General features: G+C 41.7%; 2 protein-coding genes and 2 non-coding genes across 5 annotated transcripts in view; 3 read left to right on the forward strand and 1 right to left on the reverse strand.

The window, feature by feature from the left end:
* Nucleotides 1-6,343: 6,343 nt before the first annotated feature.
* Nucleotides 6,344-14,697, reverse strand: ARL2 (ADP ribosylation factor like GTPase 2). Of its 2 annotated transcripts, XM_018554297.1 has the most exons (5): nt 14,555-14,695; nt 11,761-11,871; nt 10,687-10,849; nt 8,124-8,204; nt 6,344-6,721 (listed from the first exon to the last, which is right to left on the reverse strand). In XM_018554297.1, exons 1-5 carry the CDS (start codon nt 14,617-14,619, stop codon nt 6,587-6,589), a joined length of 555 nt encoding a protein of 184 aa, XP_018409799.1. In that variant the 5' UTR covers nt 14,620-14,695; the 3' UTR covers nt 6,344-6,586. The 2 variants fall into 2 exon arrangements, with proteins under 2 accessions (XP_018409799.1, XP_018409800.1); XM_018554298.1 differs by lacking the exon at nt 8,124-8,204 and having other exon boundaries at nt 14,555-14,697.
* A 1,925-nt stretch (nt 14,698-16,622) lies between these two features.
* Nucleotides 16,623-16,695, forward strand: TRNAT-UGU. Its single transcript has one exon. It is a non-coding gene; the product is annotated as a tRNA-Thr (tRNA).
* Nucleotides 16,696-17,674: 979 nt separating this feature from the next.
* TRNAT-UGU lies at nt 17,675-17,747 on the forward strand. Its single transcript has one exon. It is a non-coding gene; the product is annotated as a tRNA-Thr (tRNA).
* A 6,550-nt stretch (nt 17,748-24,297) lies between these two features.
* The window catches only part of LOC108785279 (RNA-binding protein 4B-like), a 51,742-nt gene continuing 49,002 nt past the window's right edge, over nt 24,298-27,037 (forward strand). The window contains exon 1 of the mRNA XM_018554334.1: nt 24,298-24,377. The gene's annotated coding sequence lies outside the window, so the exon portion shown is untranslated. The remainder of the gene's footprint in view (nt 24,378-27,037) is intronic.

The raw sequence follows: 27,037 nt of genomic DNA on the forward strand, positions 1-27,037 counted from the left end.
TGTGAAAAATTCACTTTAGTTAAATTCAGTGCCACAAAACACAATATAACACCCATTATTTTTGTAAAATATAAAAGATGAGGTTACGGCGAGTAAATATATATTCTACATGCCCAGGCTCAAAATTGTCTGCGTCCGTGAAACTGCGACAGAATTTAGTACCCCAAAAAGCCCACAGACAACACTTTAAGAGCCCCTACAGCTCATCACTTTAGGGATACACATAAATATTGGCCCTATAATTATTGTTCTCACTCTGGCGTGCACGGCGATACCCAATATGTGTAGTGTGATCAAAGTTTTCGTACGAGGGCGCACCCGACGCGTGCTTATGTGAAGACGCACATGCTCATGGGGCGGGGGACTTTAAAACATTTTTTAGAATATTTTTACATTTATTTAATTTAATTTTTAACACTTTTTTTTTTTGAAACTTTACTTTCTATCACATAGGGGGCTTACAAGACCCCCACGTGATAGCATATAGGTGGTGACAGGTCCTTTTTAAAGTGATACTGGGAGTCCAAAAGACCCCTAGTATCACCTCTCCACTTGAAATAAGCTATTGAAGTGCAGCTCGCACTTCAATGGCTTATTGTAGGTCTTCAGGAGCCGATCAATAACAGCTCGGGGAATGGAAGTCATGCAAATCACGTCGTCTACGGGTCCCATAGAAGAGGGAGATCGGTGAACGCTCCCCTCCCCAGCTTCCTGCCGACACCTGAGATGCCGGTCTCGGGCCTGCAGGAGGGGCAATGGAGCCCGGGAAACACGGCGGGGGTGTGGGCGGGGGAGGCAGGCACTTTATGAGCCCGTAGGAGTGATTTGACAGCAGCTGAGCCGCCAGTATCAATTCTATTGTAAAACCAACAGCCGACTCTACAAATGTAAACAGAGCCACCGGGAGTGTGTGTAAACGGGCCCAGTGACGTACTATGTAGGATAAGTGGGTCAGACTATATTACTTTTTTATGCATGGGGAAAGTTCCTTTCAGGCCAATGGGTTATAGTATTGAGGCCAGAGACAGTCAGGTAGCAAGCATTTATAAAAAATAAAATAAAAAATGTCAGCCAGGAAAGCCTCCATATTTATCTCAGCCTATTGTTATATTAAAGTAAGGGCCTCTGTTTATGGGCTTTGGGCTTGTTTTGACAGTAACAGTTTGAGAAGCTTTGGAGGTTATTCAGGAGATCATTGACGAGTTCATTGACAGATGTATTTGACCTGCTTCAAGGGGACTTTGCATCCCAATAGACTTGTATGAGAATGCAAAACGTATTTGAGGTAAATAAAGCCCGCCTGCACAGGCCCTAAACGTGGTGGAAAAAACACATCACCCTACACTCAGTGCCTGTACTTACCATTACTGCCACTAACCCATTGCTCCGATTCATGCTGAAGAGCTGCAAGTCACCATAAATTGCCAACAATTGCACGCCCCTTCGCTTACATAACAGTCCTGGAGCATGATGATTGGCCGCTTCGGTCCCAAGCACTGCATTGTGGGTAGGGAGGTGGGGTGTCCTAGGCTCCTTATACAAGGAAGTACAGGACTGTAGCAGGGAAGCAGCAGTAAAATAGAGATGCTGAAGGGTGCCTAGAACATGGTTTATTTTTTCCTCACAGGTTTGCTTTTAAGCAGAGAGCAATATATGGGCCACTAGTGATTGATTAAAATAAAGTGGACCTTTCCACCCCAAACACATTATCCCGGTGCATGCAGATATTACAACATTATTTTTAAGATATTTAAAGTCCCATGTTTATTTAAAATAAGTTATATATGCCTGTTCTGTAGCTTGATTTCCTGTTTCCTAATCTGTCCTAAATACAACACAAATCCTTGTACTGTCCCAAAGCCATTCCTTTTCATTGAAGCAAACTGCTGAAATTTGCAAAATTTGATCTTAAATTCTCCTGCACTCAGAAAGTGTGTGAAATTGTGTTGTTAGAAACATAACATGGTAGGCATGCAAGTAGAAATGAGCAAATCAAAAAGATTATCAGATTTTTGGTCTGATCTAGGTCAACTATTACACAGGATCATTAATCAAACTCCAACCAGTTCATGAACCTGTTTATTTAACTCAATTCAATAGACCCCATGAATGCAAATTTTCCTAATTTAGAAATAAACTAGAATTATGATTGCTGCTTCCTTTGAAATAATCTCCAATAGGGGAGAGCTGGAAAAAATAACTAAAAGAGTGAGACAGATGCACATTTTGACACCTACTGCACCGTGTGCATGTTTCCTCTTGCCAGGTATCAACTCTTACCTTTTGCAGGGGACATCAAAGAGATAGGCAATCATACTTCTAATGAAAAATGCCCTGACTATCTCGTAATGAGAGGTCATTTTTCCATCAAGTGAAGGGTGTCACATTTTGCTGTGTGATGTATGAGTGACCTAAGTTATTATACACTTATTACCTAAGCAGTTCTGGTATATTCCAGGTTTATGGTTTGTTGTGAAAGTATCTAATTTGTGGGGGAAAAAAAAGATTTGTTTTAAAGTCTGGAATTGCATTAGACACAATTTTTGGCAGGTAGCTTTTGGACGTTGAGTGACATAAAACTCAGGAGCTAAATCTTAAAAATACATTTAAGTACCTCAATTATTCAAAAAAAATACCTTGTTTGTGTATCACTCGGCTTTAGATCCTCAAATCATCTCTGAATTGGTGCCGACACTGTCCTTCCTTCTGGAGGGTGGCTGCTTTTGTTCCCCATGGTGCCTGTGTGTTGTAAAGTAGCCACCGCTCCAAGCTCACTCATGTGATGGACTACAATCTCAGGTTTAATTTGCTCATTTACACTGAAATTATAGTCCATAAAAACAGGAGAGGGTTTAGAGTAGTGGCTACTTTACAACACACACAGGGACCATGGGGAACAAGAGTCGCCACCCTCCAGAATGAAGGACAGTGTCAGTATGAATTCAGAGATGATTGGAGGATCTACAGCCGAGTGATACATTTTTGTAAATAGTTCAGGTACTTGAATCCATTTTTAAGATTCAACTTGAGTCTAGCGTCACTTTAATTTCTTTCCATTCATAGTGAAGAGTGTTATAATTAATGAGCAGCAGCTGTAATAATTTTGACTGTATATTAAAGAAAAAAAAAAAAAAAAGGCCACACATACAATAAAGTTCCCTTTTTTAATAAAGCATAATGTTTTTTCAGATTATAAAGTTAGAAAATATTAATACTGACCAACCTAAAATCAGTAATCTAATTATCATTAATATTTTTAGGTTATAGGAGATATTATTTACGCTGGATATATAAGCCACAAACGCTTCCTGTATATAAAGTGTCAGGATTAGACAAAAGGAATGCGTGAATAAAAGTATTTAATTTTTCTAATGAAATAATCAAATTAAATAAATCAGCTTTGTTCGTTTATTTCTTGCAAGACCCAACTTTCACTAGACTGTTTATGGAGATAATGAAACAAACAAAATTAACTAGAGAGCATGAAAGGCGTCCTCGTCATACTTGGCAAATCATATGTCATACATTCCTTATTATTTAACTGTCTTCAGGATCTGGAGTCCTGATCTCTATATAGCATTAGTAAAATGGAATTCTAGCAAACCTTTCATAATAGGTAGATATAGATAGAACCTTCATTAGTTTGTATTCTTATTTGTATCTTAATTGGTGAGAAAGCAACAGGCACAGTCAGCATTAATAACCTGACAAAGATTGAAACCATTGCCCACTATACACAAAATGTTAAGTTTTCTTTCCATGTTAAATAGGCCCACTATGTGGAATAAAAAGTTGACTGCCGTTTCCTAATTTAAAAAGGTGTGGCACATATAGGAAGAAGAGTTAAAGCAAGCTCAAATAAATTTTCAGCTTAAATCAGTTAAACATGTTCAAAGGTCAAAATAAAAGTTGTACAAAGTCTTACAGGTCATTTCCTTTAGAAAGCAGCCACAGCCTGAGTAGAAAAGCCTGTCCCCTGCTCTGTGTAGAAGCAGTGGGTTATTTGGAGAGGTCTGACACGCCTTCTGCTTTAACAAAGCTCTCCAAATCATAACTTCCCCGATTGAAGAGCTATAGTACTTAATTAACAGGGGATGTGTCAGACCCTTGAAGAGAGACCACTGCTTCCACACACAGAGCAAGGGTACTTCTCTACAGCATGCTGCCAGGGGACAGGTTTTTCTACACCGGCTGTGGATGTTTTCTAAAGAAAACGAACACCTGATCAGTGTCTACCTAGGTTCATAATACCCTGGACATCCTGATTTTCATAATGGTGACAATCATCTAACATCTATGGCTATTGTAATTATTTAGTTTTGGTGAAATTACCTTTATACTTGCCTAAAACATGTAAGTTGAACGACGTGACTGATCATTGTCATAGGGTTGTTTAAAGGCTCATGAACATGGGCAACTGTATGCAAATTTAAAGTAACTACGGGCACAATCCAGATTTTCACATATGATGCAGTCTACTACTAGCATTACCATAGCAGTGTATGTTTCCTGGAGCTCCCCCCTTTAACATAGTTTTATTGCCAGTAGCTTTGTTAATATTCATCTCTAACACGGTGACAACGCTCTTCATTCTGCAGTGTAACTGCACAGAAGCAGTCACCCTTTGGACAGGGTAGTCTTAAATGGACTGGTTTTAAGTTGACTTAAAGCAGAAAGTTTGTAGTTTAAATGATGCATTTTATTGGCCAATTCAATTATTAAAAATGCTTTTGGAACCCCTTAAGATTTCTTCCTCATGAATTGTATAAAGGAAGGGATCAAAGGGGTCCCAAAAGCTTCCATCTCTAATAACTTACCCAGTAAAAGGTATCACCTAAACTACAACGTTTCTGCATTGATTGATAGCTACCATGGTGCAAGATTCTACCACTACCAAGTGAACATTAAAGCAGAACTAAACGCACTGATTTAACTGTTTAAATTCTTAACCAAAGATGCCAGTTGTTTTCTGCAGTGTTTTTATTTTATTTAGGGCTTATTCACACTAGCCCGCAATAAACCATTGTAGTGTGCAGGCTGGTGTCCGTTGTGATGTGGCAGTGACATGTGTTGTTACAACACAAGGCACGGTTTACATTTGATAAACTTTAGTGACATGTCAAAGTGATACATCATTCATTTCTATGCACCACAGCGGAGCTTCGATGTACATAAGGATGATGATCTCTGATGCATTGCAGAAACATGTAGCAGGTCTGCATTTTTCCATAACGTACTGCAACCCACCTTAAGACCGCATTGTGGTGTGAACAGAGCGCATAGAAAACAATTGTTTTCTAATTGCCTTTGCAGTGTCCTGCATTGGTCAGGTGCAGAAAAATGCAGGTCACCACACTTGGTGTGAACAAGCTGTTATATTCTACCTACTAGTGCATGCACTGTGTAAGCTACATTCAAGACATGCCTCTGGTGATAACTGTCACAGTTGTCAATGTGTTTTAAAGAACTTTCAAGCCCCCAAATGACTGATATAGGTGATCATATGTGCAGCACCATGGCAACTGCAGATCTAAATAGGAGGTTAAAGTGGCGCTATCTTCGGCTGAAAAAAATAGGAGGCTTTAGTTCTGCTTTAAGAGAAAAAAAAAAAGGGAAAGGAAAACTCCAACGGTTTAAAAACAAACAGTTATACAGCAAAAGTTTTTTTTTTTCTTCTTTTGGGAAAAAAAAAGGTTCAAGCCATACGAATAAGGCTGACCATTAGTAAACAAACCTGCCAATATAGTATGATCTGACACTTTTACTGGGCAGCTATGTCTGTTACAGGAAGTGGAAAATACACCTATCTCCTGGCAGGACCCATAGACAATAACACTATGTTGCAGTGGAAGTTCCTATGGTAATGCTGCTAATCCATAACTCTTTCCATTTTGGATAAAGTAGGGGAGGGCAAAAACTGCTGTTATTTTTCTGGCCATCTTATTATAGAAGTATTCCTTCACTTCCTGTTCTACAGACTAAACAGAAAGAGAAAGGATATATTTTCAATGTGAGGGATTCCTGTTCGGGTGGCAATGCAAAATTTTGGATTTAGCCAAAGACAGAGTATCAAGCTGTGTCTTTTCACCCCCGTATATCCACTCTCCTGCACAAGCCCTTGTTTTGCTAGTCTACTATAAATGCAAGGAAATGTACAACAGAGTAAAGTCTGACAAGAAGTTGCTTTAACCCAGAAACACAGCTATGTAGCATCAGCTTTTGCTTCAGTTTTGTACATGATGCTAAGCACAGATTTGGCAAATGTTTTGGTGGATTGTGCCAAAGACCAAATAAATCCTCCAGTAAAAATGTTGGTAGTTGACTCCTGTCATACCGTGCTATATTCATCACTGACATAGCTTTTCAGGAAGTTATTATAGAGCTGTATACCGACTCCTAAATGTTCAGTGTCAGTGAAATATATGCACCATTTCTAACTTGCTTCTCATTACAAAACCTACTTATCATTTAGTTATGCCTGACTGCCATAGCGGTGTTATGATTTAAAGCAGTTAAATAAATATTAAATAAATAGGCCATATGCTCCTTCTTTCACCACTTGCTTCTTTCTTCTACCGCGTTCCCTTCAGTCAGCTGTAAAGATTCGGCTAGAGATGTCATCCAGTATCCAGTCTATCCCTATCAGGAGGTTATCTCCAGTCACTGCACTGCATCCTTGTATACACCAGTGGTGGGTCTTAATGTTACACAGCTCCAGTGCCTGCAGAAAAATAGAGAGCATTAAACAGGGTAACCCCAAACTTTACCCTTATTTTATAGTTTAATATCATAATTAAAGTGGCACATAACCAGTCATCTTTAAAATATTGTGACAGCTCTGAAGTGAAAGGTGAAATCTGACAGGTTGTTTTGGGTTCCTGCAATTTGCATATGATCATTACATAAACTCATGTACATTTAGCAATGATATAACAAGATAAGCAGCGCTAGAAATTCAATTAGCTGTATATCACACAGGTGGCAGTGATTTAAACCAAAATAGTGTTTCCTTAACACATTACTTATATTAAATACTGCAAAGTCAATGTGATGAATATTTTGTGTATCGTGTCAACACATCAATCTGAATGAATAAATATTGTGATGTAAAATACAAGCTGCTGTATTAAAGAACTCTGGGTCTGAGGATGTTTAAACCAAATTAACAGCGCTAGTAGGTGAATCAAAAAACCATATAATCGTGTTTGTGAACTACAAATCATAAGAAAACCACATAAATGCAAGTGCCGTTAGTCAATAAAAAGCACGGCACTGTAATAGTTAACATGTGTACGATTAGGAGGTGATTTTTAACTAAGTGCTTCTAGGTGTCTCAGTGTATAAAAATAAAGTGGATCAGTCTATACACATCAAAAAAGTCCTTCACTTAAAACTATTTTTGGAACCATTACCCGATGAAAGAATTTCTCTTTGCATGACTGTGGGAAGACTTTACACTGAGGACTGATGGTAAAGAATGAGATACGAAAGACGCCGCAGTAACGGTGTCCCATCAGACAAAGTGTTTGGGGCTGTCTGTCACAGCCGAAAGTTTGGGGTGAGTATGCACTCTATTAGGGGGATGTATTGATCTTAATACAAACCCCAGGAAAGCACTACTCTACCGAACATTGGAAGGCTGTGCTATTTGGCTTTGAAGCAGAGCTGTATATTACAGAGACTTTATTTGTTTATATACATTTTTTGTCAGCACAATTGTCATTTACAATTATTTTTGTTTGTATTTTTGTTTACCCACCTGAAGTTTTTCACGCATATGATTTGTCACTTAATGGTATTAATGCACATGACGGTGTAAAAAAGTGAAGGACTTTTTTAATGTCTACAGACTGATCCACTTTATTTTTATACACTGAGACACCTAGGAGCACTTGGTTAAAAATCACCTCCTAATCGTACACATGTTTATTAACTATTACAGTGCCGTGCTTTTTATTGACTAACGGCACTTGCATTTATGTGGTTTTCTTATGATTTGTAGTTCACAAACACGATTATATGGTTTTTTGATTCACCTACTAGCGCTGTTAATTTGGTTTAAACATACATTTAGCAATGGTATGAGCCTTTCCATACAACACTTCACAAGACGTGTTACTTACCTCGCGGATGTCATCTTTAGATAATGCACCCGGCAAATCTTGCTTATTGGCAAATACCAGTAACGTTGCTCCTGATAACCTCTGAAGAGGGAAAAAAAGAAAATAAGAATGCCTTGCGTTAAAGAGAAAGGTGACACACACACCTCTATATCATGACTGTCCATTAGCAGAGGCTCTAAAGCCCTCTATACACAGCAAGCAAATCTTGTCAGACAAGCCAAGTTTCCAACAGGTTAGGTGTTTTCTTTGCAACAAATAGCAGATTATTTCCATAGATAAAGAAAAATGAAGCACTTAAAATGTGTTTTCCCATTTCTTGGCTATATAGGAAGACGACTGCAGCAGGTCCCTACGTACACCACTTGCTCAGGGACTGCCAGATCTGGAATATATTAACAATCTAACCAGCTATGACAGGGGGACATCTTCCAGGCTGCAATAGACGATTTATGTTGAGTACATAGATTTACTGCCACCATCCTTAAAGCCCCATTTAATGTTCAGTTTAAATTAACAAAATACATTCCAGGTGTATCAAAACAAAAGGGGAGCAAAGTCTTACATTTTATTTTTTTTCTACTGCAAGTAGACGGGAGTGTCCCCTGTGAGCAGCTGCTAAGTGAGCCCCCATGCTCTGTGAGAAAGCAGTGGTCTCTGCAGAGGTCTGACACATTCCCTATGGACTCCGACCTATAGCTCTGTAATCGGCAAAGTTTGTGCCTCCCACGCCGCTGATTGGAGAGCTCCAGCTCCGACTCAGCTAAGGGGCATGTCAGACCTCTGCAAAAAAAATCACTGCTTCAAAGAGAGCAAGGGTCCCACTTTTTGGCATGGGACAGGCTTTTATATTCTCTGAAATATATTTAGCTGATTTGAACTCAAAGTTCAATTGGGCTTTAAAGACAAATGCACTTTTATTATAGCTCCTTGTAAATAGGGATTTTCTCTTTTATGAATTTGCCAAACAGATGTCACTGAACTCCACAAAGCAGCAGATAGATCAATCATCAAGCCTGGATACAAACAATTGCATTTTTGCCTGATGCATTTTCTTTTGGAATCAATGGAAAGACATCAAAACACATCAATGTGCGTTAATATGTGCTGACATGCCTTAAGACATATTGATATGCAATATAAATTGCACTGCAATGCACAATGGCATACGTTTTAATGCATTATTTATTATTATTCTTCTTCTTCAGGATGCACCAATACCAGAAGTCCCATTAAGGAAGTCGGGCTGACAGTGGCCAGGAAGCTGGCTCCATGCTCCCTCGTCACCAGGGGAGCATGGAGCTGGCTTCCAGGCCAATCAGGAAGCCGGGCGGCGTGTAATGACTCGTTGTCTGATACCAGAAGTTCCGATACCGAGTACTCACCCAAATACTCGGTATCGGCGCATCCCTAATTATTATAAGGATTTATACACTGAGTGGTCAGATTATTATGACCACCTGACGTTTGTAGGCAAATTAGCTATAATTAGCTATAATTTCACGCTGAAGTTGCTAGAGGGCCAGACCATTATAAATAGGGAAGCAGGTTGTTTACCACGACAGTAGAAGTGATTTTTTTCTGAACATATGGGTAAACAACGCGATTTAACAGCCTTTGAACGTGGGATGATTGTTGGCGCGAGCCATGGAGCGAGTATCAGCAAAACAGCAGAATTTGTTAAATGTTCAAGAGCAGCTGTTGAAGTGTTTAAAGACTGGACTGTCAGCCGAAAATCTGGGTCTGAACGTGCAAATTGTGGCCGTCAGCGACTAGTCAATGTTAGGGCAGAACGGAGAGTGGCAAGACTGGTACAAGACAACAGAACGGCAACAGGTCAGTGTCAGATTCCTCGCATCACCTTTCAACAAAGTTAGCTCGTGGCCCAACGAAGTACTGATGGGGTGGTCATAATAATCTGCCCACTCAATGTATAGTGTCAACAGTTTGAGAAGCGCTTTACAATACATGGACAAGATGGTAAGGAGGGTTCTGCCCGTGAGAGCTTACAATCTAAAAAGGAGGGAGAAGTGATACAAGAGGTGGTAGCTGTGTGGGAATGAACTGTTTGAGAACGTGATAGTACAGTGGTGGGTTGAAAAGAGATAGTTACATTTTAATGGAATACGGATTCATAGATAAAATGCTCCAAAAACTAAAAGGTGCGAATAGCCACTTGGCGATATATAATGAAGCATTAGAAATGAGCAGAGCTCTGAAATTCTACTTTAATAGCTACCTTTGCATTGTTTTATCCAAAATTGTCAAATTCACATTTTAAAATGAGCCACAATGATGGTGCTTGTCTTGTTTTTTTATTATCTGTAGGATATCTGCCTAGCTATGCCCATACTAGGTGTAAGGAAGGAATCCTATTTCTGTTAGCACCATAATAGCTAAATGCATCTGCCAAATTATTACAATCAGTGATAGTTGAAGTTGCTTGACCTAGAAATTCTCACCGCACTGTTGGATCAGTGCCTTTTATTGCACATTGCAATTTATTAAATGACAATAATGGATTGTGTATGGCCAGGCAAGGCTATTAAGGTCATTAAGCACTCACCTCTTCCTGTAAAAGCCCAGCCAATTCTTGTGCACAATCCTGCAACCTTGCACGGTCTGCGCTGTCGACCACCCAGATCAAACCATCTGTGCTCTCGAAGTAATTCCTCCAATAGGATCTCAAAGATTTCTGTCCTCCAACATCCCACATGTTCAGTTTGAATCTACAGAATAAAGTACAAAAATTAAACATATATCATAACTACACGGTGAAAGGATTGCCCAAAAATAGAATGGCATGACATGGTAAGACCGGCCAGAAAATGTGTAAAGTAAATGATACACAAAAACAGAATTGCTAGAGGCCATTTGTAATGTCAATAAAGTTGACCTTCCTATTTCAAACTGTAGCCTACTAAAAAATTCAAACGTTATATGAATAACCGGGGGTGTTGTTTACACAACACCCCCAGGAATCTAATTTCCTGCTCATGGGAATGGCCCACTGCTTCTCAGCAGTTTCCCTTATTACAGCACTGGGGTGATCATGTGACTGAAGCAGGCACAACTCCTGTACTTTCATATTATCAACTTTTGACCCACTTAGCCTATACTACCTTTCCACGAGATGCAAGGGAGACCTGATGGTAAGGAGCTACAGAACATTTTCTTGTCCTTTCTATCTCTTCTTCTTCTCATCTTCTATCTTTTCCCTATTGTTATTGGTTTCTCTCCCTTTTCATAATTTCTGGATGGATTGCTCTTCCATTCAGCCTTATTTGATAACACGACACATGCTTTGATTGTAACCATTAGCATTGCTCCGTGTCTTACTACTTTTCTGAGGCCCATAGTGAGAATGTTGTTCCTATTATTGTTCCTATACACCAGAATGTATTCGCTGTTTTTCTTGTTTCCTGTATCCTCACATTTACATCTCGTTGCTCTATGTGCTCTGTCACATGTTTTGTTCTTTGATCTTTTTTGATAAAAATAAAGTTACAAAAAAAAATCCTGTCTGCACTAACCTTAAAGATGAGCAATTTTCCCCCTCCCCCAATAATTATTTGGAAATGTAACCTGTCAGGTCTCATAAATCTATGATTAGAAATATAAAGATGGATTGTTCTGTTACCCTCTGTGCTCCAGTGTTTTAATATTGAATCCCAACGTTGGAGAAATGGTGTTTATATCTTCGCCATTAAACTTCTTCAGAATCGTAGTCTTTCCAGCATTATCTAAACCTCTAGAGTAAGAATGAGTTAAGGCAAAACAACAAAATCATAATCAAGGCAATTGTCTGCTGAGCATTGTTGGATTTTTGTTTTTTTAAAGCAAATTCAAAATGTGTTGAAGGAATACATAAATACAATCACTGGCTTATACAAATGGGGGGGGGGGGGGGGGGAAGGGGCACAGGAGATGAACACGAACAGAAGTGTCCTTTTCTGAAGAAAGTTCAGCCAGTGATTTGGCTTCAAAAAGAGCAGCAGGTATTTAATGTCTTCTTTGCAGGTAACAGTCACTCAAAAATGAACGCCATACAAACATCTATATGTACCAGTACATGGAATATGTGAACAGTACAATCTGAATAATAAGATTCAATTTACCATATTGTTCACACCTATGTACATTTTATGGAGTGTCAAGACACCATGGGGGGAATTTATCCAAACTGGAGCAGACAAAATCTGGAGCAGTTGCCTATGGCAACCAATCAGCTTCTCTCTTCAGTTTGCTCAGTTAAGGTTTGTAAATAAAAGCGAAAAACTGCTTGGTTGCCATGTACATCTGCTCCAGATTCTGTCTGCTCCAGTTTTGATGAATCCCCCCCAGTGAATTTTCAATGGCCCCCAACATGCATTCATCACGCCCCATCTCCTGGTATACTCAATAGTTCCCCCTGCTGACCCCGTCTCCCGGTATACTCAATAGTTCCCCCTGCTGACCCTGTCTCCTGGTATACTCCATAGTTCCCCCTGCTGACCCTGTCTCCTGGTATACTCCATAGTTCCTCCTGCTGACCCCGTCTCCTGGTATACTCCATAGTTCCTCCTGCTGACCCATACGTCACTACAGGACACAGCAGTGATGTAACGACTAGCGGATTGAATGACTGAGCACAGTGGCAGATCCTGGCTCATCAGATGAGATCTCCTTATTACTATGGTGTCTCTAGCAGGAGAGGCGAGGATCTATATTGTTCTTCCCAGGGAACCTATATTTCAGGTTTTAGTTTTAGTGCTATTGCTTTGAAATTGAACTAAAGCTAAACACAGACATGAAATACATGTATGGAAGCGGTTTTACCCATTATTTATTTTTATTTCTGTCCGTCCAGCCCTGAGATTGAGCCCTGGTTCACACCTGGGCATTTTTGAGCATTTGGAAAAGTGCTTTTAAAACACCCAACACAAGAAATCCCATGATTTTCAATGGCCCTGGTTCACACCTGAGCAGCAAAACGCCAAACGTCCGAATAGGTACATGAGCTTCTTTGGGTGGTTAATAGCATGTTTTACCCCACAGACTTCAATGGAAAAGTACGTGCGTTTTGCTATTGCCTGCAATGTTTCTTAAGCTGCCAGTCAAAATGCGTGTCTTAACATATGCGCAAAATGTGCAAATAACCAGACGCCAAACAATTCCGCCTAGGTTTGAACCCGGCCTTACACTACTCTGCCACACAGCGCAACCCTTCCGACAAGGAAGACGCCTGATTTCTCTCTGCAGCAGATAAAGGCACACTTCTACTTCTTAAGAAAAAAATAAAATTAATAAAAGCACACGTCTTCATAAAAGGAAACATTGTATATTTATTTATCTGCATTGGAGCCAGTAAAGCATCGCAACCGCGATCAACAGACGGGCAGGTGAAATGCTCTGGCTCCTGCTGACTCTTCCTCCCTTTTGTTTCTGTACAGAGAGATCCGTTTGATAAAACGTGTAAATATTGTGCAACATAAAAAAAACACAACTGTCATTTCATTGTTCTACAGGACCTCTGCTTTCAGGAAATATATCAATGGGGGTTTTAAGCTGTTTTCTAGGCAACATTTCAGATTGTCACATGTATCTGCAAAGATGAAAACATTTCTCAGGACCTGAAGTGGTTAAATAATAACATGATTGTGTAAAGCTGAATTCCAGGATCTGAGGCTTAGTGTACTTTGTGCATTTCATCCAGATCTATGCTGTAATTCAGTGTAAAACTTTGCTTCTGTGCAGCAGCTTCCCGGAATGAAGACCAGTCACTGCTGCTCTCTCTCTTGTGCAGGGTGACTGGTCTTGTCCCTGCCCACTCCGCCAATAGATTTTCGCAGGCCGCCTGTAGTGGGTGGAGCCTACTGGGTCTGTGGCACAGCTCTGCTCAGGCACTGCACAGTGATGATGTCACTGCTACTTTTACAAGACAATAACCGAGTTTACAAAAGGCATTTGGTGCACACAAAGTGGAATTATATCTTTTGTGCCCATTGAGTAATAGGTATGTTTGGATTCAAGTTTTTGTGCTCGGAGTTTAGCTTTAAAACCAGCACAAAGGGCAGAAACCTGTACCATTCAATCTGAGGATCAGGGCAAGCATGGATCTACTAGCCAGAGTGCCTGTATAGGGAAAGCTCTGGCCTAATGTAACTACTGCAGACATCCCGTGTGTAGTAAGCTCAGGTACAGTCTCCCCCTATACAACACTTAGGCTCGGCCTGATCCTTCACCCAGAGAGACTGCACCTCCATACATGCCTTGCTGTCTGATGGGACATGGATGGACCTGTACTCCATGTGCAGTTGAAGTGGGCAGGGCGCTTTTGTATGAATGGGATGCGAGACCAGAGAACATCTCCAATAGATAAATAACAACTTCACCAGCCAGACCGAGGAGCACCCGAACTCCCTCCTCCTCATACACACACATATACAGGATACAGCATGAGAAGGCGGACCTCCCGCTCCTTCTGCTTCAGCTTCTTCAGGATAGTCAGCAGCACCATGTTCACCAGAGATGTGACCTCTTCCGTGTTACGCAGTCCGCTGTAATACCTGACCAATGACAGACGGCGGTCTGCTGTTTTACCTGACCAATCACAGATAGCGGTCTGCCGTATTAACTGACCAATCATAGACGGCGGTAATGCCGCACTCACGAACTGCTATTCCTGCTCCTCTCACGTGGCCAATAGAAAATACCTCCCGGCGTGTCGCCTTGGAGACGGAGACTTTTGATTCTGAAAGCTTTATTTGTAAACTGACATTGACGTTCCATCAGGCTATAGCGATCTCGTTTTATATAATTTTTCTTCCAATGAGTTTTGGTAATAATAATATGCCTGTTACTAGCATATAAAATGTTATACATAAAAATATATACACATATACGTATATTTATATACATATGAATAAATATACATATACACAAGGGAATTGATCAAAACTGGAGCACAGAAAATCTGGAGCAGATGTGCACAGCAACCAATCAGCTTCTTCAGTGTGGTCAGTTAAGATTTGAAAATGAAAGAGAGAAGCTGATTGGTTGCCATGCACAGCTGCTCCAGATTTTGCCTGCTCCAGTTTTGATAAATTCCCCCCACAGTGTGTGTGTATATATATATATGTAGTTTTACGTCTTGGTGAATTTATTGCTGCCTGTAGGGATAAGCATCGGTTTGGGTTCGTCCCAAACTAAAGCTGTTTGCAGTTTAACAAACAGGTGAACAATTTAGTCAGCTTGCCAAATCTCCATGTGTGTCACTATTAACCAATCACCATTGGTTGCTGAGACCCTGGCGGGGTCCTGATAAAAGTTTTCAAAACACAAAAAGTCTTGGGAAATCCAGATTAGAGGAGAAATCTTTCAGTAGAGACACCTGCTGCAGTGACAAATGACTGACCAGGGGTTTACCCTAATTTTGAAGAGATTTATTTTTACTTCCTGTTATGTCTCTCTAGCACAGGAATTGCAGAAGAATCTTCCCAAAAGGAACCGTACACCCCCCAAAAAACCTAAAACAGAAAGGGATTTTAAGCCTTCTCTACTCAATTGCAAAATAATAAAAATGAGCTATATTTTAACAACAACAAATAGATGATATATATACAGTATACACAATAAAGGCTGATTGATAGTTTGTATCAGGAAGCCAAGTAAATCTGCCCTGGGAATAAGCTTGGATATGTGCACTTTATAACAACTTTTTCATTCGTTTGGACTGATTAAACAAATGATTATGTTGTTTCAGATTTGGAAACAACGAACCTCCGAATCCAAAAGTGCACATTTAAAAACCCAAATGCCTGGTGGCCATAGACGCGTTCTGCGCATGTACGCCGCCATCTTGAAGGTGGGGCACATGACGCTGGCATCAGGCGATGTCATACGCATGTGTGGGCGCTGCCATCTTAGACGCAGCAAGATGGTGGTGCCCATACAAAACACATTATAATATAACCGAATACAGTTTTTCGTATATTCGGGTATATAATAATTCGTTATTTTGGATTTGGACAAACCACCGAATCAATTTCGTGATTTAGCAAGTTCGTCCGAATCCAAATGCACATCTCTTAGGGCTCGCTCACACCAGATGCAGTGTGTTCCGGCCCTGATTCTGGCCATAACGCACTGTATCGCATTGTGGCCGGCTCACTATGTTGTGGGGCATGAGGGGGCGTGGCGCTCCATTGAAGTGAATGGCACCCTAGCCATGCAACGGCCGGAATGCGATCGGCCGCACGGGATCACAAGGCACATGCATGGCTTTCTGTCTCCCTTTATCTCCAGAACTATGTACTCACAGCGCCTCGATGCATTCTGCCACTTTGCTTGGCCAAAGGCATGGTAATGCCACAGTGAAATTACTTATCTGGTAAGCAAATAGTTACTTGGCGGCATGTATACCTGAAGTTAAATTGTATTTGTACAGTTATTCCAATTCACATTTCCAGCCTGGAACGTTCTTCTGTATGACAAACAAACGTGTGACTATTAGTATTGACTGGCTCCATAGCTCAGGGGTTAGAGCACTGGTCTTGTAAACCAGGGGTCGCGAGTTCAAATCTCGCTGGGGCCTGGACTTTTACTTGTGGGGCCTAGACTTTTACAAGTGATCCTTTCCTTTGCCCATGAGTGATATGGTTCACTTAACAACTCAACTCCCCAGCTGTATATACTCACCTGTCCCTGTTTGTACAATGGTCCATTCCAGGAAAAGAAAGCCCCCTGTAAACTCCAGATCAGTAAAATTGGGGGGCTTGGTGCAAACCCAGTTCACCAGAGTTAATCCAAGTTCTTGCCTAACTGTGACTAACACTCCACCTCCCGACCCAATCAGTTGCAGCCAGCGCATTTCCTGCCCCACAGATAAATGTCACAAGGGGGCTGTGTAAGCCAGTTTTTGCAGGCTTATTTTAGCCATGACAATTTTGGCCATGGCATCTAAATAACCTCTTACATGACAGTATATTACTGAAAGGGACATCACAATAGCTACTAGGACTTAAAGAGGACCGCCTGGATTTTTAAAAATGAACCCTTAACCTCTTGCCGTCCGCCCGTTGAAAAAAAACGGACGGACGGCACTGCTGCATTAGCGGGTTGCCGTCTCCAGACGGCATTTTTTTTATGCTTGCACGCGCCCCCTATAGCGCACGTGCAGAAAAGACCCGTGCAATGCATAGAGCCGTTACCGGCTGTTTAACATATACCCGATCGGCGGCTCTATAGCCAGACGATCGTGTATATGTGCTGGTGTGTGCCCCCCCTCGTCTGCTGCCGCCGCCCCCCCTCACTTTCAATCCCGGGATCCGCTAGCCCAAGTGGTTAAGGAATAAGTGCTCATTTTGGTCTACGGGAGAAAATAAAGAAGAAATACTCACCTGATTCTCAGTCCTGCAGCAGTGACTGCTCAACTCTTTCCCCCACCGCTTTCTGTCTCTCTTCTTCTCAAGCAGTAATTACATTGTATTGTTTGCGTTATTATTCCTATTCACTTGGTGCAATCTGGAAAGTTCTTTTGCATGACAAACAAAGGTGTGAGTGTGAAACCAAGTGGCTCCATAGCTCAGGGGTTAGAGCACTGGTCTTGTAAACCAGGGGTCGTGAGTTCAAATCTCACTGGGGCCTAACTTTATATTTCTTAAAGTGACAAAAAAAAAAATCTTAAAAATACATTCGAGTACTTTAACCAGTTGACATCCGCGGTGTTAAACCCCCTTCCCATCCAGGCCATTTTTCAGAATGTCCCTGTGTGTGTTGTAAAGTAGCCACTGCACCAAGCTCACTCCCGTGATGGACTACAAGCTCAATACAAATTAGTAAACTAAATGTAAGATTGTAGTCCATCACGGGAGGAAGCTTGGACTGCCGTGAGCTGTAGCTCGCGATGTACTGAGCTTTGGGTCCTCCTATGAGGACAGTGTCAGCACCAATTCAGAGATGATTTGAGGATCTACAGCCGAGTGATACACAAATAAGATATATTTGTATTAATAGTTAGGGTACTTGAATGTATTTTTAAGGTTTTACTCCTGAGTTTAGTGTCACTTTAATGTGAAAAAGAGACCCTTTCCTTTCTTCATGTGGGACAAGGTTCACTTACCAACTCTCCTCCCCAGCACTCACCTTGCTCTTACACTGCTCTGCTTACTTGCTAGACTAGACAAAGAAAAAAGCCCTTTGTAACTTCATACCAACTTTTCGGAGCTCACACTTCATGGGTTAATCATGATTCACCGAGTGCTGTCACATGCTCGCCCCTACCTGGAAAGGTGATTTGTTTTCTTGCAGGAGGGAGGGGGAATTGGGAGTTATGATTTTGTGACATTGCTAAGACATAATGCAATTTTAGTATCACATTTCTGAGGAGTTTGGGATTTTGTGGTTTGAACACCACTCTGTGACTGAGGTCAATGCAAAATGTGATTTTCTTTTTTTTGTCTGACCTGATGCAGGAGAAATGTAAATAGATTGTGTGCTGTTTCTTTTAGGGCTGTTATAGGATCTAGCAGAACTTAAATTCCAAAATAAGTCTGGTGTGACCTGTTCTCCAGATCTTCATCCTTTGCCTCCAGGGCCTTACTTCTTACTAGCTGGACCAGAGCCATTCCCCTGTCTGCACCCACTACCTCAATTTCAACCTAGTTGTATTTCCGCTAGAGCTGATGTTAGTTCTGTTGTAAAGTTTTGGTGAATTGAAGACAGCAAGTCGGCATCATGCATTTGGCAACCATTAGGCCCCTGCATTTTAGGCTATCCCTAGCAGTCAGGCTCTATCAGTGTCTATATCAGAGGAGAAGGTAGGGGAAAGAAGTATCTCTGCTGTCAGCAGAGATAAATGTCAGGCTGCTTTGGATAAGCTGTTTGCTTATTTTGAATTGCTGAAATGACAGCTGGAGAAGCATTACAAGTACCGATACTTTTCCTCAAGTACTCGCAGATACCAATTACGATACCTTTTTTGGCTATGTTTGGGTCTCACATGGGCTTTGCGGTCTCACCAGGGCTGTGTGCGGGTCTCATCAGGGCTGCATTTGGGTCTCACCAGGGCTACATGCGATTCTCACCAGGGCTGCATTTGGGCCTCATCAGGGCTGCCTGCGGGCGTCACCAGGGCTGTACGAACAGGTGTTAGCAGATGCTGTATGGGTGCGGGTATCAGCAGAACTGTATGGGTGGGTGTCAGCAGGGCTGTAAGGGCCGGTGTCAGAAGGGCTGAAGGAGGAGGAGGAAATGTGCAGCTGGAATGGCGCAGTAAAAAACAGCAGGCTGCCCTGAGGTCCTGAGCGCAGGACATCACGGCAGACGCTCCTATTTAAAAATTTAAAGTGCCAGCATCTGCGCTTATTATCAGGGCATTTTCACGAGTATGAGTGCTTGTGAAAATGCCCAGCATCGGCACCAATACCGATACTATATATATATACTGTATACACACACACCTTTTTAATTGTTTCTTGATCTCCTCCATCATTTAAGTCTTAATGCATTTCCTTTGGGCTTTGGGCTCTCACCATGGCTACTGATGAGACTGGCTACTGGATAGTGATGGTTGCAGAACATTAAAGAATAATCTGTGTCGGCATGGGTGCTTGTAGTCTGCAAAAGGAATGCATGTAACCAGTTTCAGTTTTGGATAAATTGGGGCCCATGACGAGAACCAGATTGGGTCCCTCTTGGCTGGAACACTGCAGGCGCTCTGACACGACCCACTCCATAGAGTACAGAATACTCAGCTCCTTTGTATCTTTCTGATTTAAATCACCTAGAGTTGCAAGAGTTCATTGAGAGATATTGAGGGGTGATGTATTTTGTACATTATGGAGTGAGTTATGTTGGAGCATATGATACTGTCATGTTTTCACATTACATTAGCACAGCCTTACAAGGGTAAACTTTATGCCAGTTTACAGTTAACCCAAAACCCAGTAAGAGATATTGCCAAATGATCAGAGCCAAAATAATGGCAATGTTACATGGAGTATTTCACCATAACAACAATGATCAGTGTCAGTGTACCAAGTAAACACTTCAAGACCCAGAATCAATATGACCCAGTTTACAGAGACAGCGTACCCATTTTAGAATGATAAAGTGCTAGTAATGTTAAGATGTATTGTAAAGTAATTTAGCTAAAAATACTTATTGACTGGTGTCAGTCTGCACACACATATTCTGGGAGAGGAAAGTTGGTGAAGGGACAGATACATGGTGATGCAGATGTAATCTACAAAGTGTGTTATACCTTCATTTAGAGGTCGCATCAATCTGGTGAGTGTGCAGAGGAGAAGTCAGTGGGATCAATGAAGGAACAAAAAGGAAGTTGAGTGATTATTTACTGAAGAGTGTAAAGTACCTAAAATGGATTGTCACTGAGTATTCCTAGCATTTTCTTTGAATGATTTGCATATATTTTGTGAAGCAGGTGGTGACTATTTATCAGGGTCACCAAACTTTTTAAACAAACACTGTCCTTAGTATTTGACTGTGGTCAGAAGGAGTAGAAAATCTCACCAGCGTGGAGGGGTCTGTTGGAGTAAAACTGCCCCTATATTGGTGATCAGTGTAAGTACAAATTGCCACAACATCAGTGGGAGTAAAACATACCCTGGTGTCAGTGCGAGTAATACATGTCCTGGTGTCAGTGCGAGTAATACATGTCCTGGTGTCAGTGCGAGTAATACATGTCCTGGTGTCAGTGCGAGTAATACATGTCCTGGTGTCAGTGCGAGTAATACATGTCCTGGGGGCAGTGGGAGTAATACATGTCCTGGTGTCAGTGCGAGTAATACATGTCCTGGTGTCAGTGCAAGTAATGTCCTGGTTTCAGTGGGAGTAATAAATGTCCTGGGGGCAGTGGGAGTAATAAATGTCCTGGTTTCAGTGGGAGTAATAAATGTCCTGGGGGCAGTGGGAGTAATACATGTCCTGGTTTCAGTGGGAGTAATAAATGTCCTGAGGGCAGTGGGAGTAATAAATGTCCTCAGGGCAGTGGGAGTAATAAATGTCCTGAGGGCAGTGGGAGTAATAAATGTCCTGGTGTCAGTGGGAGTAATAAATGTCCTGGTGTCAGTGCAAGTAATGTCCTGGTTTCAGTGGGAGTAATAAATGTCCTGGGGGCAGTGGGAGTAATAAATGTCCTGGTTTCAGTGGGAGTAATAAATGTCCTGGTGTCAGTGGGAGTAATAAATGTCCTGAGGGCAGTGGGAGTAATAAATGTCCTGAGGGCAGTGGGAGTAATAAATGTCCTGGTGTCAGTGGGAGTAATAAAAGAACTGGTGGCAGTGGGAGTAATTATTGCCCCGTGTTAGTAGGAGAATTAATGCTCCTGTGTTGGTCAGAGGAATGGTACTCCTCACAATTACACACAAAGGTACACACCATCTGCTCTTTACACATCATATACATAATGTACATATTACACCACATTGCATACAAAGGTACACACCACCTGATCTTTACATATCATACACACAATGTACACATTGCACACAAAGGTACACACCACCTGCTCTTTACACATCATACACTCAATGTGCACATTACACACAAAGGTACACAGCATCTGCTCTTTACACATCATACACACAATGTACACATTACACAGAATGGTACACACCATCTGCTCTTTACACATCATACACATGATGTACACATTACACACAAAGGTACACAGCGTCTGCTCTTTACACATCATACACACAATGTACACATTACACACAAAGGTACACACCATCTGCTCTTTACACATCATACACACAATGTACACATTACACACAAATGTACACTCCATCTGTTCTTTACACATCATACACACAATGTGCACATTACACACAAAGGTACACACCATCTGCTCTTTACACATCATACACACAATGTACACATTACACACGAAGGTACACTCCATCTGTTCTTTACACATCATACACACAATGTGCACATTACACACAAAGGTACACTCCATCTGTTCTTTACACATCATACACACAATGTGCACATTACACACAAAGGTACACAGCGTCTGCTCTTTACACATCATACACACAATGTACACATTACACACAATGGTACACACCGTCTGCTCTTTACACATCATACACACAATGTGCACATTACACACAATGGTGCACACTATCTGCTCTTTACACATCATACACACAATGTGCACATTACACACAAAGGTAAGGTCACCAAACTTTTTAAACAAACACTGTCCTTAGTATTTGACTGTGGTCAGAAGGAGTAGAAAATCTCACCAGCGTGGAGGGGTCTGTTGGAGTAAAACTGCCCCTATATTGGTGATCAGTGTAAGTACAAATTGCCACAACATCAGTGGGAGTAAAACATACCCTGGTGTCAGTGCGAGTAATACATGTCCTGGTGTCAGTGCGAGTAATACATGTCCTGGTGTCAGTGCGAGTAATACATGTCCTGGTGTCAGTGCGAGTAATACATGTCCCGGGGGCAGTGGGAGTAATACATGTCCTGGTGTCAGTGCGAGTAATACATGTCCTGGTGTCAGTGCAAGTAATGTCCTGGTTTCAGTGGGAGTAATAAATGTCCTGGGGGCAGTGGGAGTAATAAATGTCCTGGTTTCAGTGGGAGTAATAAATGTCCTGGTGTCAGTGGGAGTAATAAATGTCCTGAGGGCAGTGGGAGTAATAAATGTCCTGAGGGCAGTGGGAGTAATAAATGTCCTGGTGTCAGTGGGAGTAATAAAAGAACTGGTGGCAGTGGGAGTAATTATTGCCCCGTGTTAGTAGGAGAATTAATGCTCCTGTGTTGGTCAGAGGAATGGTACTCCTCACAATTACACACAAAGGTACACACCATCTGCTCTTTACACATCATATACATAATGTACATATTACACCACATTGCATACAAAGGTACACACCACCTGATCTTTACATATCATACACACAATGTACACATTGCACACAAAGGTACACACCACCTGCTCTTTACACATCATACACTCAATGTGCACATTACACACAAAGGTACACAGCATCTGCTCTTTACACATCATACACACAATGTACACATTACACAGAATGGTACACACCATCTGCTCTTTACACATCATACACATGATGTACACATTACACACAAAGGTACACAGCGTCTGCTCTTTACACATCATACACACAATGTACACATTACACACAAAGGTACACACCATCTGCTCTTTACACATCATACACACAATGTACACATTACACACAAATGTACACTCCATCTGTTCTTTACACATCATACACACAATGTGCACATTACACACAAAGGTACACACCATCTGCTCTTTACACATCATACACACAATGTGCACATTACACACAAAGGTACACAGCGTCTGCTCTTTACACATCATACACACAATGTACACATTACACACAATGGTACACACCGTCTGCTCTTTACACATCATACACACAATGTGCACATTACACACAATGGTGCACACTATCTGCTCTTTACACATCATACACACAATGTGCACATTACACACAAAGGTATACAGCGTCTGCTCTTTACACATCATGACATACACACGATGTACACATTACACACAAAGGTACACTCCATCTGCTCTTTACACATCATACACACAATGTGCACATTACACACAAAGGTACACACCATCTGCTCTTTACACGTCATACACACAATGTACACATTACACAGAATGGTACACACCATCTGCTCTTTACACATCATACACACGATGTACACATTATTACACACAATGGTACTCACCATCTGCTCTTTACACATCATACACACAATGTACACATTACACACAATGGTACACGGTGTCTGCTCTTTACACATCATACACACAATGTGCACATTACACACAAAGGTACACACCATCTGCTCTTTACATAACACCTTTTGTAAATGAGATCAGCATAATAAAGCTTTGATGACATTTTAGATGAACTGTAGCAATGATCATGGCCAGTTTAGCATTTAAGTGCTTAAGTTGTACAGTCTAAAGAGCCACGTCTACAATTCTCTTGTACAACATGAAGGAACATTCCGCATGAGTTCTATGTGGAACCAAATACAGTGGAGCCTCTCCGGGAGCGATCTGCGTGTGGCAGCAGGGTACCAGCTGCCGCTGATTGGCGGCAGGTTGCCTAGGAGACGCAGCGTTGTCGGCGTATGACAAGGCGGGGCGGCCATCTTTTGTGTGTCGGATTCTGATTGTGAACAGTGGAGACGGTGAGTGGACGGGGACTAAACAAACGGGTGAGTGCTCGGGGAACGCGAAAGGGAGAGAGATCGTGCAATGTAACTGTAGTCTAGAAAACCGGTCGAAGAATGTGTTCCTCGCCTGGAGAACTTCGCGGTGCCGGGAGGGAGAATGACACATAAAAATAAAGTCACAAGAGCAGCTATGGAGGGGAGAACAAATCATAGCTAGGGAGGAAGAGAAGAAAACTTCCATAGAAAGGAGGGCGAGAGATGATCAGAACAAAGGAGGGCGGGGAGATGGCAGATACCTGAACACAAAAGGGTGGGAGGTGGAAACAAGGACTGGATGGGAGAAGATGACACAGGGAGTGTGACCATAAGGACATGCCATAAATCAGGAACATAGAGACTGAACCAGATCATGACATTACAGAACTTATACATTTTACATACACTAGGAAAATCATAGGAGCTGAATGTCTACATAGAAGTGACATAGCAGTAAGAAAATCTATTACAATGTATTCTTCATTTTTACTTACTCATTTTTTATGTACTGTCTATCACTGTACTAAGTTCCATGAGATTCATTAATACCACAGCCAGAGGTCTATGCATGTTGTGCAGCTGCCATGTTTTTCCCTCTACATTACCAGTGTTTTATGAAAATGAAATTATATGTAAAGTTGGCACTTTGTTTCTTTAATTTTTCCACATAGAAATAGAAAAGGACATTGGGGGGAGATTTATCAAAACTGGAGCAAATGTGCACAGAAACCAATCAGCTTCTCTCTTCAGTTTGTTCAGTTAAGATTTAAAAATGAGAGAGAGAAGCTGATTGGTTGCCATGCACAGCTGCTCCAGTTTTGATAAATGCCTCCCTGTCTGTATCATACGATGTTGCAGTTGTATCAGTTGAAGATAGAGGCAGATTAGGGGTACAAGGCCAATTTCCAGGCTTGTTGCATATAGAAAAGCTGTAGATTGACTTCAGATTGACACTAGTTATTATATATTATCTGGTGGGGACTAGTGGAAATGTTGAGGCCTTTCCATTATGGGGTAGGTGAGGAGGTAGGTATGTGTAGGATGAAAGTGGCCCCAAACAGGGTGCAGTGCAAATGTGTGTGTGTGGGGGGGGGAGTGTAATCGCTTTTTAATTTTTTTTTTTCTGGGGATGGAAGTAATATACAATATGTGTTTATATCATCTTTCTCTCATATAAATGTGTTTATAGTCTTTGCCCCAATTCCTAATGACACAGATATCTTGCATTTTGGACTCATCTGGATTAAGAAAAAACACTAAAGCTGTATCCATAGTTACTTAGTAATGTTTACTTTTTAAAGTCAGTCCATCCAAAAGGTACATACTTGTTAAAGTGACACTAAACTCAGGAGGTAAATCTTAAAAATGCATTCAAGTGCCTTAACTATTAAAGGAGAACTATGAGGTGAGTGCCTTTCACAGGTCGGCTCAGTAGATCGGGAAGTGAGCAAACACATAGCGGTGTTCGCTCACCTCCCGATCCTGTCACAGCTCTCAGCCGTGACAGGGGAGGGGCTGGATTCCCCCCTCCCCGCTCTGATCCTCCAGCGCTGACTGGCGGAACGGACGGGGAAGGGCGGGTACAGCTGGCTCTGCCTCTAGATAGGCAGAGCCAGCTGTCACTCACGCAGCTGGGCGGATCCAGACATAATTGTCGGGATCCGCTTCAACTGCGGCCTCTCAGTATACCGCGAGCAGTAGCTCGCGGTATACTGAGCGTTGGGTGACAGGAGGACGCTAGTTTGTGTCCTCCCGTTACCCTAAGGAGAACTATGGGGAAAAGCCTTAACCCCATAGTTCTCCTTTAACAAAAATGTATCTTATTTGTATATCATTTAGCTGTAGATCCTCAAATCATCTCTGAATTGGTGCCGACACTGTCCTTCCTTCTGGAGGGTGGCTGCTTTTATTTCCCATGGTCCCTGTGTGTGTTGTAAAGTAGCCACTGCTCCAAGCTTCCTCCCGTGATAGACTACAAGCTCAATACAAATTAGTAAACTAAATGTGAGATTGTAGTCCATCACGGGAGGAAGCTTGGACTACTGCAAGCTTTAGCTCACGATGTACTGAGCTTTGGGTGACGGGAGGACGCTAGTTTATGTCCTCCCGTGACCCTTAAGAGAACTATGGGGAAAAACAATTACCCCATAGTTCTCTTTTAAGGACTGCATGGAAATACGGGATGAACTGCATCCCATATTAAATGGATTCACGACTTACCATTTTACCTAAAAATCTGGGATGATTCTGTATTATACAGAATAGGTGGCAGGCCTATCTGCAGTGACCACTATAGAAATTCACAGTCTCCATGCTGGATTTTGTTTATTTATTTACAGTGACATTAAAGCCTCCTTTTAAAAAAGATTTCCTACAAGGAGACCCACCTTTGATTGAGGCTGTTATAATTTTTTTTTAAAAGTTTGTAATTCCTCATTTTCAAGTGGGTCCCCGCAGCAACCTTCCCCCTGCACGGGTGTCTCCATCAGCTAACGGAGGCACCCGTGCCCGCAGTGGCTGTGTACGGCCATAAACACACACAGCCCTGTGGCACTCCTCTCTGCCCAGCAGTCAGTATCCTCCCCCTGCAACCAGGAAATTCGGGGAAGGAGGATTGGTTTGGGACCGGCGACGGGGAGAAGCGTAGCTGACAGGTGAGTGGGGGT

The sequence above is a fragment of the Nanorana parkeri genome, unplaced genomic scaffold (assembly GCF_000935625.1).
Source record: "Nanorana parkeri isolate BGI_ZX_2015 unplaced genomic scaffold, ASM93562v1 scaffold153, whole genome shotgun sequence".
In the NCBI taxonomy this organism is placed as follows: Eukaryota; Metazoa; Chordata; class Amphibia; order Anura; family Dicroglossidae; genus Nanorana; species Nanorana parkeri.